The sequence below is a fragment of the Erinaceus europaeus genome, chromosome 7 (assembly GCF_950295315.1).
Source record: "Erinaceus europaeus chromosome 7, mEriEur2.1, whole genome shotgun sequence".
Taxonomy (NCBI): Eukaryota; Metazoa; Chordata; class Mammalia; order Eulipotyphla; family Erinaceidae; genus Erinaceus; species Erinaceus europaeus.
Window position 1 is genome coordinate 23,038,988 of NC_080168.1, and position 16,498 is coordinate 23,055,485.

At 38.2% G+C, this 16,498-nt stretch overlaps 1 protein-coding gene across 2 annotated transcripts in view; it reads left to right on the top strand.

Annotated features, from left to right (window-relative positions):
• The window catches only part of ERBB4 (erb-b2 receptor tyrosine kinase 4), a 1,141,529-nt gene that overhangs the window by 761,481 nt on the left and 363,550 nt on the right, over positions 1 to 16,498 (top strand). For both annotated transcript variants that reach the window (XM_007524518.3, XM_007524517.3), the window contains exon 6: positions 14,665 to 14,783. In XM_007524518.3, coding sequence (XP_007524580.2) covers positions 14,665 to 14,783 — 119 coding nt within the window. The remainder of the gene's footprint in view (positions 1 to 14,664; positions 14,784 to 16,498) is intronic.

The window sequence follows — 16,498 nt, forward strand, 5'->3', positions numbered from 1 at the left end:
ATAAACTGAGAGGGATGGGGAGGTAGAGAGGAGGAAAGAAAATAAATACCCGCAGACCTGCTTCATCGCTTATGAAGCGACCCGCTTGCAGGTGGGGAGCCTGGGCCTCATACCGGGATCCTTGTGAGGGTCCCTGTGCTTCATACTATGTGCACTTAACCCAGTTCACCACCTCCTGACCCCCAGAGCACAGAGATAATTACACTCACCTCAGATAATTGTTTGCAGTCATATTTAATGTAATTATGTCTTTATAATGCCTAAGTACTTTTAGCTTATACTTGGGCCCTAGTAAATATTTTAATAAACCTAAGGAGATAACTATTAAGAAAATTCAATCTATCTTAAATCAGAATGAATGAATGTAGAAAGAAGATTTTTGTTTTGTGGGCCAGCTCCACTTTGTGAAATCCACTGATGTGAATGAATGGGGAATAAAAAAGTCAACACTCCCCGTGAGTAAAATGGAAGCTGTCTGCCCTGGACATTCAGTCTTGTTCTCTCTCCTTACTTGACTACTTGAGAGGTAAATTGCGTATCCAGAAAGAACTCGGTATCCTAAGGCAAAGAGGCTTGCAAACAATTCAAAGATGTACTCACTTTATGGCTTTTTTTTTTCTTTTTCCTTTTCTTTTTTTTTTTTTTTTAATGAAATCTGTCCCCTTTACTGTATCTGTGAAAACATTCAAATATTTGGGAATAAAGTTAACAAAGAAAGTGAAGGACTTATATACTGAAAATTCCTAGGTAGCATGGTCTCTTTTTTATTTTATTATTATTATTTTTGCTTCCAGGGTTGTTCCTGGGGCTAGGTGCCTGCACCATGAATCCACTGCTCTTGGAAGCTTTTTTCCCCCATTTTGTTGTCCTTGTTGTTTTATCATTGTTGTGGTTACTATTATTGTTGTTGGCTAGGACGGAGAGAAATGGAGAAAGGAGGGAAGATAGAGAAGGGGAGAGAAAGATAGATACCTGCAAACCTGCTTCATCGCTTATGAAGTGACACCCCTGCAGGTGGGAAGGTGAGGGCTCGAACCCGGATCCTTATGCCGCTCCTTGCGCTTTGCGCCACCTGCGCTTAATCCCCTGTGCTACTGCCCGAGCCCCAGGATGGTCATTTTGACAGTGTTATTCATGGATTGGAAGAATTAACATCATGAAAGCAGCCATCCTACCCAGACCCATTTGTAGATTTAATGTCATCTCCATCAAGGTACTACTATATTTCTTTAAAGGAGTAGAACAAACACTATGAAAAATTTGTCTGGAACCAGAAAATACCTAACATCATCAAAGAAATCTTAATAAATAAAAAAATAATAGGATGAAAAAATAATAGGATGTGAGACATCACACTTCCTACCTCAAGATATACAACAGAGTTAGGGTAATCAAAATATCCTGGTACTGGAGCCAAAATAAATAAATTGATCAGTGGAATAAAATTGAAAGCCTATAAATTAGCTCCCATACTTATGGGCACCAATTTTTAAAAATTTTTTACATATAAAAAGGAAACATTGACTAAACCGTAGGATAAGAGGGGTACAACTTCACACAGTTCCCACCACCAAACCTCTGTATCCCATCCCCTCCCAATAGCTTTCCTGTTCTTTAACATTCTGGGACCATGGACCCAAGGTCATTGTGCGATGCAGAAGGTGGAAGGTCTGGCTTCCGTAATTGCTTCCCAGCTGAATATGGGTGTTGACTCCCAGCCTGCCTCTCTCTTTCCCTAGTGGGGAAGGGTTCTGGGAAAGTAGAGCTCCAGGTGGGGTTATCTGTCCAGGGAAGTCTGGTTGGCATCATGCTAGCATCTGGAACCTGGTGGTTGAAAAGAGAGTTAACATACAAAGCCAAACAAATTATTGACCAATCATGAACCAAAGGGCTAGAATAATGCAGATGAAGAGTTGGGGGGGGATCCTCAATTTTGTAGATAGCTAGTAGGTATATTCCAGTTAAATTCCAAAGGGCCTGTGGCTATACTAGTTTTTTTCTTCTTCTTCTTTTTTCTTTTTTCCGCTGAGCCTGAAATCTGATATGCCGGTGGATCCAAGTTATTGTCTGGGGAGGTGATGTCATGGCTGGCAGGAGAACCAGAAAGCTGAATCAGGGAAGAGAGTAGCTCCCTAATATGGGAAAGGTGTATAAATATTGTTGATTGTAAACCCCATCGATTTGATGTCATCTGGGGCCCATAATCAACTTAGGAGCTATGTGACCTCTGCATCCAACTAGATCTGAGCTCACATTCTGTGGCCATGAGTAGGAATAGTCGAGGCTGCCCCAATATCGACCCATCTTTCTCAGGTGTAGCATACAGTATGTTGTCCATCCTCCCTTCAGAGGATGAACATTCTCTATCATTGTTGATCCAAGGTGAGGGCAAGGTCCTATGGGTACCCATAAGGGGTCTATTGTGTTGTTCTGATAGAAATAACAATGGAGAAAGGGATTTATTCGAGGTCTAGGCCCATCATGTCTGTTTGGGAATCTCAGTACTCCCCGAGTAGGGCCCCAGCTGATGGAATGACCGGATAGTGTCTAAAGAGTCATTGTTAAAATATGCCAGTCTTTTGCCCTTATTCAGCTTTTGTAGTCCTTGCTTTGATAAGGTTAGCTTTACAGTGAGTGAGAGAACTGTTATAGGAAGTAGGTGAGGAGGGTATCTAAGTGTAAGTAGATACTATTTCATTAGGAACTTGATACAGACTCACTACAGACTATTGTGTATTTTTTTTCAGGTATATATTTTGCCCTAATTTATGGATACATGTGAACATATACTCTATCTTACAGGACCTAGTCTATATCTAGGTTTTGTGACTTTGTTAGGACATGAACCACCTGGAAAGGAATTAGAGAATACTATGAAAGGAAAGGTCTCACCCGAGTAATGAGGGTGAAGGGTTGACATTCCATGCCTGACGTTTCTGGACACAGTCTGAAGTGAAGCATGCTGAGGTGGTACTGGTTACATTGATTATGCTGGGATTGGTGGATGTAGTATCATTTGGTATAACTTGAGAGAAACAGGCAGCAAAGTGAGCCCCACCCTAGCAGTTCCAGGACTGGGGGGAATTATTAGCTCTGTAGAGGAAGCTAGAGGTTCCTGCTGTCCTAGGGTTTAAGAAGGCAATAGATAGTTATTGCTATAATCACATTATTTGGCAATTGAGTTAACTTTGAAAAATCCCTTTATTAGGATTTGCTGTATCATATACAACATCACCATATTTTATGTCCTTTGACATTATTTGTATATAGCTGTGCCACTGGTTGCTTCTGTTCTCCCTGGACTAAGCTTTTAAGAGAGTCAATACATCAAAGACTCAACCTATATATTAAAAAGACTCAGTCTGTGCTTTAAAAAGTTTGAGACATTCAATCAGTTTTTTCCCTCTCCTATTACTTAAATAATGATTTATATGACTACAAATTAATAGGAGTGTACATAAACATCATTCCCACCACCAAAAGACTGTGTCCCATCTCCTTCCCCCTCTCTTCCCTCCCCCCTCAGCCCCATGAAGCTGAACATCCACCCTCACCCTCAACCCAGGGTTTTTACTTTGGGTCCCTACTCCAAATTTAGTCCAATCCTGCTTTGAGTTTCCCTTTCTGTTCGTCTTTCTCAACTTCAGTTTATGAGTGGTATCATCCTATACTCATCTTTATCTTTCTGACTTAGCTCACTTAACATAATTCCTTCTAGCTCTGTCCAAGATGGGTCAGAGAAGGTGGGTTCATTGTTCTTGATAGCTGCATAGTATTCCATTGTGTACATATACCACAGCTTTCTCAGCCACTCATCTGTTGTTGGGCACCTGGGTTGCTTCCAGGTTTTAGCTGTTACAAATTGTGCTGCTATGAAGATAGGTGTACACATATCTTTTTGGTTGGGTGTCATGGGGTCCTTGGGTATATTTCCAGGAGAGGAATTGCTGGGTCATAAGGAAGGTCCATATCTAGCCTTGTGAGAGTTCTCCAGACTGCTTTCCACAGAGGCTGGACCAATTTACATTCCCACCAGCAATGCAGAAGTGTTCCTCTGTCCCCATGATTTGCCAAGTATTTCCTTGTTATTATGAATAGCAATAAGGAAGACTTTTCATATTTGAGGGAAGAAAAGCAAAGTGTTTAAAAGCCCTAAACCTCAGCAAAGGAAGCTGAAGTTTCACCATAGATCAAAACAGAGTTTTCACACAGATGCTGTCTCCTGTAAGAGTAAATGTACCAAGTAATGTTCTGTGTCACTGAAGTCTGAGAAGTCATGGAAAAGATAAATATTTCAGGACATTGGAGAAGACAGTCTTTGGTAATGAATGCCTTGCCAGATTGAATGGTGATCAGTCTGGAAAGCACCTCTGAAAAGAGACATGGGAAAACAAAAATGCTTACTACCTTAATGGTAATTTTGGTGGGAGTTCTCTAGGAAACACAAGTTTTATCTTATTTTTGTTTTGGGGGGCATTATCTTTATATATTTATTGGATAGAGACAGACAGAAATCAAGAGGGCAGGGGGTGATAGGGAGAGACAGGCACCTGTAGCACTGCTTCGTTTCTCTTGAAGCTTCCCCCTGCAGGTAGGGACTGGGGATTCGAACCCAAGTCTGTGCTCAACCCAGCCCAGAAACACAAGTTTTAGGCAGAGGTTAAACTGTCTTTCTCCTTTAAAATGAAGAAGTTATTTTGTGTTTTTTTTTTTAATGTGATCTGGAGAGTGAAAAAAGAGTGTGGATAAGCCGAGTTAACTGGGACAGCAGCTTACTGTACATATCTAAAGCATTTAAATAAAATATTATTACTTTCAGTGAATTTGTCTAAACTGTGTCACATTTTATGTACTGCATTTGGGTGCCACAGTTAACATTGCCTATTGGGTCATTTGTATATTATTGTTCTTCCATATCCATTATTAATGCTGGGACTTAACACTTCCAAGTCACTAGTTATTTCACAAATATTTTTTTCTAAACAAATGCCTAAAAATGGGCCCTTCGACAACCTAAAGAATCTTCATTTATAGTATCAAAGTAAAGCCTTTGCTCAGAGAATTTAGTCAAGTTGCTCCATCCATACTAATTTTTTTTCTAAGTCTGGCTATCTAAAACAATTTAAATTCAATCTTCTTAAATCCTTTTTGATGTTAGAGCATCATGACTTTAAACTTAACAGACGCAAGTCTCACATATTTGTAAAGGTCAAAAGAGAACCTGTGATGGGACACTGTGAGTTTCATTACATGTGGAACAGCGACTCAAACTTGAAAGTACTTTTAAGCTCAGTTAAATCGTGGTCACATTGCTCCACAGCACAGCTTAAGTAAATTGATTCAGTGGATTAATGTAGCCATGTCAGGGGAGACAAACTTATCTGCTATGTGAAGTCTGAAGCTTATGGAAGTATTACTTAGTAGGCTTACTGTTAAGAATGACAACTCTCTGTATTCCAAAGAACCAAGTCCTAAGGTTGGACCGCTGTAGGTTTAGGGGTGAAAGAGACTAAGCTTTAAGAAATAAATAATAATGATTAAAGGAACAAAGTTATCTCTGTACTGCAAGATAGATGAAGCACACTTATCTCATTTAAAAGAGATACTGCATGTCCTTGTTTTATCTTTCAGCATGATATCTCACCAGCTTTCTGCAGCCTCCTATTATCAGGCTGGGTGATGGTTTCCCTTTTGTCCTCTTAGACCTGGTGTCATCTCTGACATTGCATTCTGACCAAGGAGGGGAAAAGAAAACAAAGATCAAACTGTTGCGATTTGATGCTCTGAACCTTTCCACACATTTTGTGTTAAAGCAGTTAGAATGGACTACAACAGTTGATTATATAACTGAAACTTTCTAGGCTGATTAACACTCAATATGCTCTTCAGTCTTTCAAGTTGCTTTGCAAGTGACATTTCTTACTCGGAAACTAATTGAAAAAATGTACATACATTTGAAAGTCAGTTAAACAGTTGTTTGTCTCCTAAACCAAAATATCATACCACAAAAATTAATTAGCAATTCATATTCCAACTACTGTAGTGTACTGATATTCTTCTTGCTCTTGAAATGTCCATTTAATTTATTACAACGAAGGCCTTATTTTAACAAAAGCAGGTTCTGCTGAAATTTATTCCTCATTTCTGTAGTATTCTTCCCAGCTAGGTCATCTCAAAATCTTCTTTAATTAAAATTAAAATAGCAGTAACATCAGTGCAAGCAGTGTACTTATTATGTTGTATATAACTGTGGGTGGAAGATAGTATTCTATTGCAAAAGTAAGTAATTGTTTTAAGTAACATTTTCTGTCATGTATTATTTCTATACAAGCTTTCTAGAATATGCTAAGAAATTTTGGATAATATTTATCATTTTCCTCTGTAGTTCATTAATGCACTGACATTTCTTCCATAGTTGTAATATTAAAACTTGCACATTAGTAGTAAGAAATTATTTGGCTTATATTTAAAATGAATATTAAAACAACCATGTGCTTTTGGTCTTTAAAATTTGAGCTAGTATATATATCAAGTTAAAGATTAATACTTTCCCCAAGGAATTTCTCTAAAAGTTTCCTTCACATTGTTAAACCAAAATGATAAACTGTGAAAATAATTATAGACACATACATACATGTACATATAAACTGTCTAAAACATAACTGTATTTACAATCATTGTGAAGCAAACATTGAAAAAGAAAGTGTCAACAAAGTACATGTACAATTAGAGCAGAGAAAAGCAAGCAGAGCTAATGGACAAAAGGGAAAGAGCTGAGCCAGCAGACTCGATCAATCAGGATAACAGCAAACCTCTGTAAAAGGCTACATCTTTAATTAAAACTCTTGTATTTTACTAATAACTTTGCATGTCCATAAGCCTTCTTATTGATTTCAGTTATTTACTATTTTCCTTTTGGGGGGCTTGGATTAAAGAAAGCATTACAATGAGCTGGAAACATGCATATATTTATAAAACATTTCAAAGGGGGATCTGATCTAGAATTTTGAAAAAATTATGTTCTATAAAATAACATAAATTACATGCCTTCGCTTTGATGGCAACTAAAATATATTTCCTTTTTTTACCACCTTTCTCAAACTTAAAAGAGCAGAACTTTTTATTTTAACAATGGAAGATTGTTTAACATATGAAGTCTTGAGTATATAGCTTAGTATGATTTAAGAGGTATTGTTTAATGCTATGCTAAATATTCAAGGGGTGTAAATGATTTCTGAGGAAAAAAGTACCTATTCTCTGAAAATGCTCGGGATATAAAAGATCAAAAAGATGGAGTTGGAACACTAAGACACTATAATATAGTTCTACCTCTATATTATTATTTAAACTTATTTAATTTTTAATAACATAATAATGATTGACAAGATTATAGGATAAGGATACAATTCCTACCAGCAGAGTTCCATATCCCATCCACTCTATTAAACGGTTCTCTATTCTTTATCCCTCTAAGATATGGACCAAAATTCTTTATGGGGTGCAGAAGGTGGGAAGTCTGGCTTCTGTAATTACTTTTCCACTGGACATGGGTGTTGACTAGTTGATCCATACTCCTTACCTGTCTCTATCTTTCTCTAATGGGGCAGGGTTCTTGGGAGGTGGGGTTCAAGGACACATCGGTGAGTTCATCTGCTCAGGGAAGTTAGGTTGGTGTCATGGTAGCTTCTACAAATTGTTGGCTGAAAAGCATACAGATATAAAGCAGAAGAACAAATTGTTTAATAATCAAGACCCTAAACATAAGAATAAAGCATATGGAACTAAGGATCTTCATGTGGGAAGAAGCTAGGAAGTCTATTTTAGTTGTATTCCAAGGGGCCCATGACTTTTTGCTTGAGCCCAACAGCTATTATCTGGGAAGATGGTGTCAGAGTTGAAGATAGGACTAGAAAGTTGGGTAAGGGCAGGGAGTAGCTCCAAAATATGAGGGAAGTATATAAATACCATTAACTATTATCCCCATTGATCTGCCCTAGGACTCATGTCTGTTCACATTTAGCACAGGAGCCTATGTAACCTCTTAGTCCCTGTCAGTCTGAGCTTGCAGTCCATGGTCACAGCTAGGAACATTCTAGGCTGCATTCATTTCAGGACCAGTCTTCCTCAAGAGGCAGAATATGTTGATCCAGCCTCCCTTCAGAGAGAGGGGCAGTAAATTTTAATAACTTCATTTTTCTCAAGTTCCCTAATCTGTACAATGAAAAATTTGGGAAAAGGCTATTTTTGTTCCTATGTCCCCACAAGTTAGGATGTTTGTGTGTGTTGTCTATGTTTATTATTATTATTATGTTTATTATTATTAGTTTATTATTTATTAGTGATAGATAAAAATGGCATAGACAGATCTCTCTCTTTTAAACTTTTTGTATTATCTGTATTTATTTATTTATTGGGTAGAGACAGCCAGAAATCAAGAGAGAAGGGAGAGATAGAGAGATACAGAGAGATATCTGCAACATTGCTTTACCACTTGCAAAGCTTTGCCCTGCAGGTGGGGACTAGGGTCTTGAACCCAGGTGCTTTCACATTGTAACGTGCACTCAAACACAGGTGTGCCTTCACCAGCCCCTGCTTTGTCTCTCTTTGCTAATTGATTGTGAAGCACTTAACTAGAAACACCTGTGGTACTCACAGAAAACAGAAGTGCATGTGGCAAACGCAGTCTTGTAATTGGACCAAATTTTGTGGTTCCATGACTGAAAATTACCTCAGAAATAATCATTAGGGAACACTGAAAAATCAAAGCTTATTGCTACTAAATCTTGTAGAACCACACAGTGAAGAAAGGAGGGAGGGAGGGAGGGAGGAAGGGAGGGAAGGAGGGAGGAGAGAGAGAGAGAGAGAGAGAGAGAGAGAGAGAGAGAGAAGAAGGAGGAGGAGGAGGAGGAGGAGGAGGAGGAGGAGGAGGAGGAGGAAGAGAGAGAGAGAGAAGGAGAGGGAGAGAGAGAGAGAGAACAGCTCCAGCAGGAGATTCTATCTTTATTGGGTTGAGGGTAGTGAGGTAGTTGAGGGTAAGGATTTATAAGTATATGCTTTACTGGAAAATTTGCAAGCATAAAAGTGGAAATTTCATGAGAAAGAGATGCCAGAATACAATCCATTCTGACATATTTAATGTAGCAGGATTGAAAATGGGAGTTCAAGTCCTATGGTATGCAAGTCCTTCAACCATTGACACTATACCAGTATTTCTGTAAGGAATATGGGGGGGGGGAATAATACTGTTATGCGGAATATTTTTAAAGTCAATGTAATACAGCATTTTATTTTTTTATTGACTTGACTCACAAATGTTGGTGATGCTAATAGTCTAATGAGGTAATTTCCCTGGTGGCTATGAATGTATTTTAAGGTCCCTCATTGAATCATTGAGCATGTTATATAAACTAGGTTGAATAAAACTTCATTAAATAAGTGAATGTAGCAGCTAGTGGTGAAAACCAAATTAGACCAAATCCCTTTACTATTTGACACTACTAGCAATATTATCATGTCATAGTATTTGAATCACCAGAGATTTATATGGGACGATGGTTAGGCCTGTTTAGTAACTGCCAAAATATGAGCATACCTCCATTGTTATTCTTCTTCTTCTTCTTCTTCTTATTATTATTATTATTGATTTACTAAATTAGAAAATAACAGGGCTATAATTCCACACTGTTCCCACCACTAGTTTTGTGTCCCCATTCCCTCCATTGGAAACTGCAGTAGTTCTTCTAAGATCAGATATGGGTTGATATATATATCCATTTTTTTTCCTATGGTCCTGCCGTCTCTTCCTTTCTAAGTCACACCTAGACCCGTTACTACTTCTGAGTGTCCTTCCTTTTCTCCTCTCCTCTTTCAGAGTCCTGGTGGAATTGGGGTTCGGATAACTCTGATCACCTTCCCTTAAAAATTCTCTCCTTCTAGGAGTATGGACCAGAATTCACTTTAGCATGCAGACGGTGGGAGTTCTGGCTTCCATAATTGCTTCTCCACTAGAGATGGATGTTGGCAGGTCGATACATTCTCCCAACCTGTTTCTATCTTTCCCTCATGTGGGGGCTCTGGAGAGGTCAGGTTCTGGGAATCATAGTAGCATCTGCAAATTGTTGCCTGAATGGGCACATGCTTTGACAATGAATGTCATATTCAGTAAGGGTTTTTCAGGTATGCGACATGTTTCATGGTTCTTTTTCCTCCTCCTCCTCTTCCCCATTCTTCTTCTTCCTCCTCCTCCTCCTCCCCCTCCTCCTCCCTCCTCCTCATCCTCCTCTTCTTCTGCTTCCTGTTTGGTTCTTAGAGGCTACCTGGCACTATGCATGTGGATTTGCTGATTTATGATCTTTTGTGAAAATGGGTAGGAGAGTACATTTAGGTGTTTGCAGTTAGATGTTTTCTTAATTGTGATTTTAGTACATTTTTAGCATATTGTAGAAGTAATATGTTTCCTTGAATGCCCTGTGGGCTTTGTTACATTTAAAGTGTATCCTAGAAATTGACTTCTAAAAATATGTTGTACAACTGTGAATGATCATTTTTAATAACAATTTCAAAATCTATACTTATAAATATTGGATCATAGAACTAGAAGTGTTCCTCTAGAGAGCATTTCATCAAACCAAGTCTTAAGTGAATGTAACGCATCTAAGAGATTTCCTTTAAATATTGACAAATAAAAACTCAACAATTTCATCAACAGTTAACTTCAGTGGTTTTATCAGTGTACAAGTATATATATTTGTCCTCATATCTTCACAAAGCATTTCTGTTTTAACACAAGTGCTTTTCTTCTTGCTCAAACTTCCAGATAGATAGCTGAAATAGAATAAGTTTAAAAAGCCATTTAGTCAAAGTAATATCTAGTATATTTCTTCAGCACAGTTTGTGGAAATTTGGGAATTAAATGTAATTAACATAGACATCATAGTGGTGTGGACTATCAAATACAAATGAAGTAGAATAAAATAAAATAAATGTAGGTATTGAGAGAAAAGTCATTAAGTAGGACACATGCCTTGTCATGTGATTAGACCAAATTCGAACTCCTGTAGCACATGGAATGTACTATGATGCAGAATTTTCCACAAAACCTTGGGGGTCAGGAACTTGAACTAAAGTTGCATGCTGGACAAAACAGGTGCTCTTCCAAGTAAATTATTTTGTAGATCTCAATCTGAGTAACAATAAAAATATCAAAAACACCTAGAATATTGCTATAAATTTTGACTTACTAGATGTTACCTGACTTCCAAGCATTTTAAATTGTTAATATTTTAAGAATTCTCTTTCTTCCTATCCCTTCTTCTTCTTCTTCTTCTTCTTCTTCTTCTTCTTCTTCTTCTTCTTCTTCTTCTTCTTCTTCTTCCTATCCTCTTCTTCTTCTTCTTTTTTTTTTTTTTTGATTTTTTGCCTGCAGGGCTATTTCTGGGGCTTGGTGCCTGCACCAAGAATCCACTGCTCTTGAAGGCTATTTTTTCCCCTTTTGTTGCCCTTGTTGTTTTATCATTGTTGTGGTTATTATTGTTGTTACTGATGTTGTTGTTGTTGGATAGGACAGAGAGTAATGGAGAGAGGAGGAGAAGAAAGAAAGGGGGGATAGAAAGATAGACACCTGCAGACCTGCTTTACTACCCATGAATCGACCCCCCCCCACGCCCTGCAGGTGGGGAGCCTGGATCCTTTTCCTATCTCTTCTTATGCATATCTTGCCACTTAATGTATTTGTGGTGATACTAAGTGAGAAATGTTAGAAATGAGCAATCTTGGCTCTTAAGAATACCAACTGAAATTAAGTCTTACTTGCTTTTTTCATGTTTGCTCCCTCTACAAATAAAAGAAAGTATTATGATAAGCATAATAATTATATCTTATAATGGCTACTTACTGTTAATTTAGAGTCATGATAAGCACTTTTTAAATATGTATCTGTGTATCTTTAATCGATCTGTGTATCAATCCGCTCCATCTTAATTGTAAAATGAAATATACAGAGTGGTTAAATAGCTTCACATAATACAAAGCTAGAGTTGAATTTAAGTCTAGGCCTGTCATGAACTGAAATATTAGAGTTATTTTCTCACTTGCTCAGAAGTTAAGAATGACAGACCAATTTAACCTGGAAGTGTCTTTAAATGTTTCAGAGAAAACAAATGTTTCAGAAAAAAAGTAACATCTAAACTAAATATTTCAGGAAAAAAATTTGCTAGGTAAAGAAGATAAAACTTTTTTGTTTGTTTTTTAATGGTATCAAGGTTTTATGCTCTAGGTGGGCTGGATTTGAGCTTGGGTCAAATGGTAAAACAAACCCACTATCCAGGCAAGCTAAGCTAAGCTGACAGGATTGGATTTAGCATGTAGAAATCCATTGTGAAAAGGCAGTGGGAATTATAATTGCATGTGATACATGGAATTGGAAGTGGCAGGTGTTGTTTCTGTGTTGCTAGGTATGACAAACCTTGGGAGAACAGTGGGAGATGCTGGCCAACCTACAGATGGTGGTCAGTTCATAGCATATTTGACTGGTAATATTGGAGCAGATATCACATGAATGTCTGTGTCAAATCTGAGAAACACTACCTTTTAATGGAAAGGGTCTTTTTATATAGTAATAAAGGAATAATGAAGAACTCTAGTTCTTCTTCTTCTAGCGTTTGCCCTTCTTCCGTAGCCAGTTAATGGCTTTGAAAGTGACTGGGATCCATGTGGATTCAGTCGGCTAGGAAGGATCGTCAGTTTCCCCAATGAATGGGTACTCACGGGATGCACCATGGGAAGGTCGATCCAATGCATCCCAAGAACTCTAGTAATGTGAAGAAATAAGACTAACATAGCAATATAGAATACTGAAACTCTGCCAGTGAATGAAATTATCCAATATGCATCCTTCTCTATCTGGCTTATTTCATGTTTCCCTCAAGGAACAAGAACAGAAAGGGGAAACACAAAGTAAAACTTGGACTGGTAAAAGATATTGCACCAAGACAATGACTCCAGGGAAAGTGGGCAGGAAGAAGTGTTGTGGAGAATGGGGAGGCTTTCAGGTCATGGTACACAATGACGGAAAAGGACCTAAGACCGTTTTGAGAATTTTTGTCCACACCTAGCATGGCGAGATGAAAAATTATACCCATGTGCCAACAACTATACTGTAAACTATTGACCTGTTAATAAGAAATGAAATACAAAGCGAAGTGGTAGCGCACCTGATTAAGCGCACGTGTTACAATGGCCAAGGACCCAGGTTCAAAGCCCAGTCCCCAGCTGCAGGGGAAAAGCTTCACAGGTGATGAAGCAGGGCTACAGGTATCTCTCTGTCTCTCTCCATTTCTGTCTTCCCCTTGCTCTCAATTTCTGGCCGTCTCTATTCAATTAATTTAAAAAATGATAATAAAAGTTAAAAAATGAAATACAGAATCCAAAATCTAATGACACATTCCACTATAAAATTAATTTATTTAAATGTCTTGAGAATATCTCTTTGGTGGTCCAGGAGGTAGTGCAGTGGATAAAGCAGTAGACTCTCAAGCATGAGGTCTTGAGTTCAATCCCTGGCAACACAAGTACCAGAGAGATGTTTGGTTCTTTCTCTCTATCTTTCTCATCAATCAATAAATAAAATCTTTAAAAAAACAATATCTTTTTGGAATAAGTAAGAAGAGAAGAGTTATGTTCCTTATTACTCTAATTTTGATGTTTATCAAACATTGGCTTACTTGAAGTATACTTTGATATGATGCTGTCAGTTCCAATTGAAAGATGTACAAATAGACTGAAGAGAATTTTTATTGTTTAACATTTCTTCCATTCTTATGAAAATGTTGGTTCATACTTTTAGATGATTATTCTTTTTTTAAAAAAAGATTTTACTTATTTATTAATGGGAAAGATAGGAAGAGAGAGAGAAAGAACCGACATCACTCTGGTACATGTGCTGCTGGGGATTGAACTCAGGAACTCATGCTTTGGAGTCCATTGCTTTATCCACTGTGCCACCTCCCAGATCACACTAAATGATTATTCTATTTGAAGATTCATTGCAGAAATCATACTAAATTTCAGAAACAGAAACAGTTATATTCCTAGTGATCAGTCTTCTTTCAATCTATGTGTCATCATCATCATCATCTGGTCTTAGTAAAGCAAACTATAACATAATACATTTACAAGTTTGTTTTTCCTTTCAATTTATTGATAAATTTCTTAAATTCATTTCTGGGAACAATTTTGTTCCATAGGAGCACACTAAGCATGTTGTGAATGCCTGTTCCTCCTTTTATAACTTGCCAAAATGCTTCATTGAGTTATTTCAGATTTGATCCTTTCCTGCTAAGTTATATGAGTGTTGTAAAGCTCTGTAGGTGTAGGCTGCAACATGAAAGAAGAAATGTGTGTATTGTTTTGGAAAGTTTCTGCTCAGTAATCTTGTTCTAAGACTTCATTCTCTAAGTGTCTGTAGAACTGAGTCACTACTGGGCTGAGTAAGTTGCCACTCCGGAACTTAGCTTTTCTGGAATTGACGTGTAAACATCTATCATGAAAGGATGAGAGATTATACCAATGTGACAATGACTGCCTTGTGAATCATTATTTACTAATAACAACAAGAACAACAACAAAAACTGATTTTGATCAAGTCTCTATCTCTGTCTTCTGTAGTGACAAGGACGGTGTGTGCAGAGCAATGTGATGGCAGGTGTTATGGACCCTACGTCAGTGACTGCTGCCATCGAGAATGTGCCGGAGGCTGCTCAGGACCTAAGGATACCGACTGCTTTGTATGTCTGGGAGTTTCCCCTTCTATCACCTTGCTCTCCGCCCCCCCCCCCCCCAGTTAGATTTAGACACAGTGCATCTTTAGCATCTTAATTTTTTAAATTAATTTATTTATAAAATGGAAACACTGACAAGACCATAGGATAAGAGGGGTACAATTTCCACCACCAGAGATCTGTATCCCATTCCCTCCCCTGATAGCTTTCCTATTATTTAACCCTGTGGGAGTATGGATCCAGGGTCATTATAAGGTGCAGAAGGTGGAAGGTCTGGCTTCTGTAATTGCTTCCCTGGTGAACAAGGGCATTGACTGGTCGATCTATACTCCCAGCCTGCATTTCTCTTTCCCTAGTGGGGCAGGGCTCTGGGGAAATGAGGCTCCAGGACACATTTTGGGGTCGTCTATCCAGGGAGGTCCGGTTGGTATCATGTTAGCATCTGGAACCTGAAAAAGAGTTAACATATAAAGCCAAACAAATTGTTAATTAATCATGAACCTAAAAGCTGGAATATTGCAGATGAAGATTTGGGGTCTCTGTTTTGGAAATAGCTAGTAGGTCTGTTTATATTAGGTATATTCCAAAGGGCCCGTGACTTAATTAGTTTTTGCCTGAGCCTAACATCTGATACGCAGGTGGATCCATGTTATTGTCTGGGGAGATGATGTCATGGCTGGAAAAAGGACAAGAAAGCTGGATTAGGGAAGAGAGTAGCTCCCAAATATGGGAAAAGTGTATAAATATTGTTGACTGTAAACCTTATTTCTAGAAGGACAAAATTAACCACGTTAGGATTAAGAAATATGTTCTGCCTTTCCTAGAAGTCATATTGTCTCTCTGGGAGGCTATTGATCACTTGAATTTCTCACTCCTACTAAATGCATTAAGTCTTTTGAGATAATTTATATTACAAGGGAATAGTGGAGAATGTGATGAGGAACATACAGAGATTCTTTAAAATAAAAAATAAAAATAAATGGGGGGCTGGGTGGTATAGCTCAGCGGGTTAAGTGCACATGGCACAAAGTGCCAGGACTGGCCCAAGGATACCAGTTCGAGCCCCTGGTTCCTCACCTGCAGAGGGGTCACTTCACAAGTGATGAAACATGTCTGCAGATGTCTATCTTTCTCTTGCCCTCTCTGTCTTCCCCTCCTCTCTTGATTTCTCTCTGCCTTATTCAATAACAACAGCAATAATAATAACAACAACAATAAACAACCAGGGAAAAAATGGTCTTGGAAAAAAAAAAGGCCTCTAGGAGCAGTGGAATCATAGTACAGGCATAGAGTCCCAGCGATAACCCTGGAGGCAAAATAAAAAAATATAAAAACAAAAGAAAACCTTTTGTGGTCTCCCTGGATTCCTGGTTTTATAATTTTATTTTTTTAGAGCACTGCTCAGCTCTGGTAGTGTGGGAGACTAAGCCTGATACTTCAGAGCCTCAGGCATGAGTCAGTTTGCATAACCATTATGCTGTCCCCCCCCTTATAATTTTTATAATAACAAGTAATGGAGAATGTAAAGGAGAACATACTGAGTTTGTTTGTTTGTTTTGTTTTTTCATTGCTGGAGTTTCACCATCCCTGGTCAACTTTATTAAAGATAGAAAGGGAGAGACAGAGATACCTAAAGAAGGAGAGACATCACACTGCCCAAGCTTCCCCCAGTGCTAAGGATTCTGGGAGTTCAAGCTGGCTCATACTCACATAAAACCAGA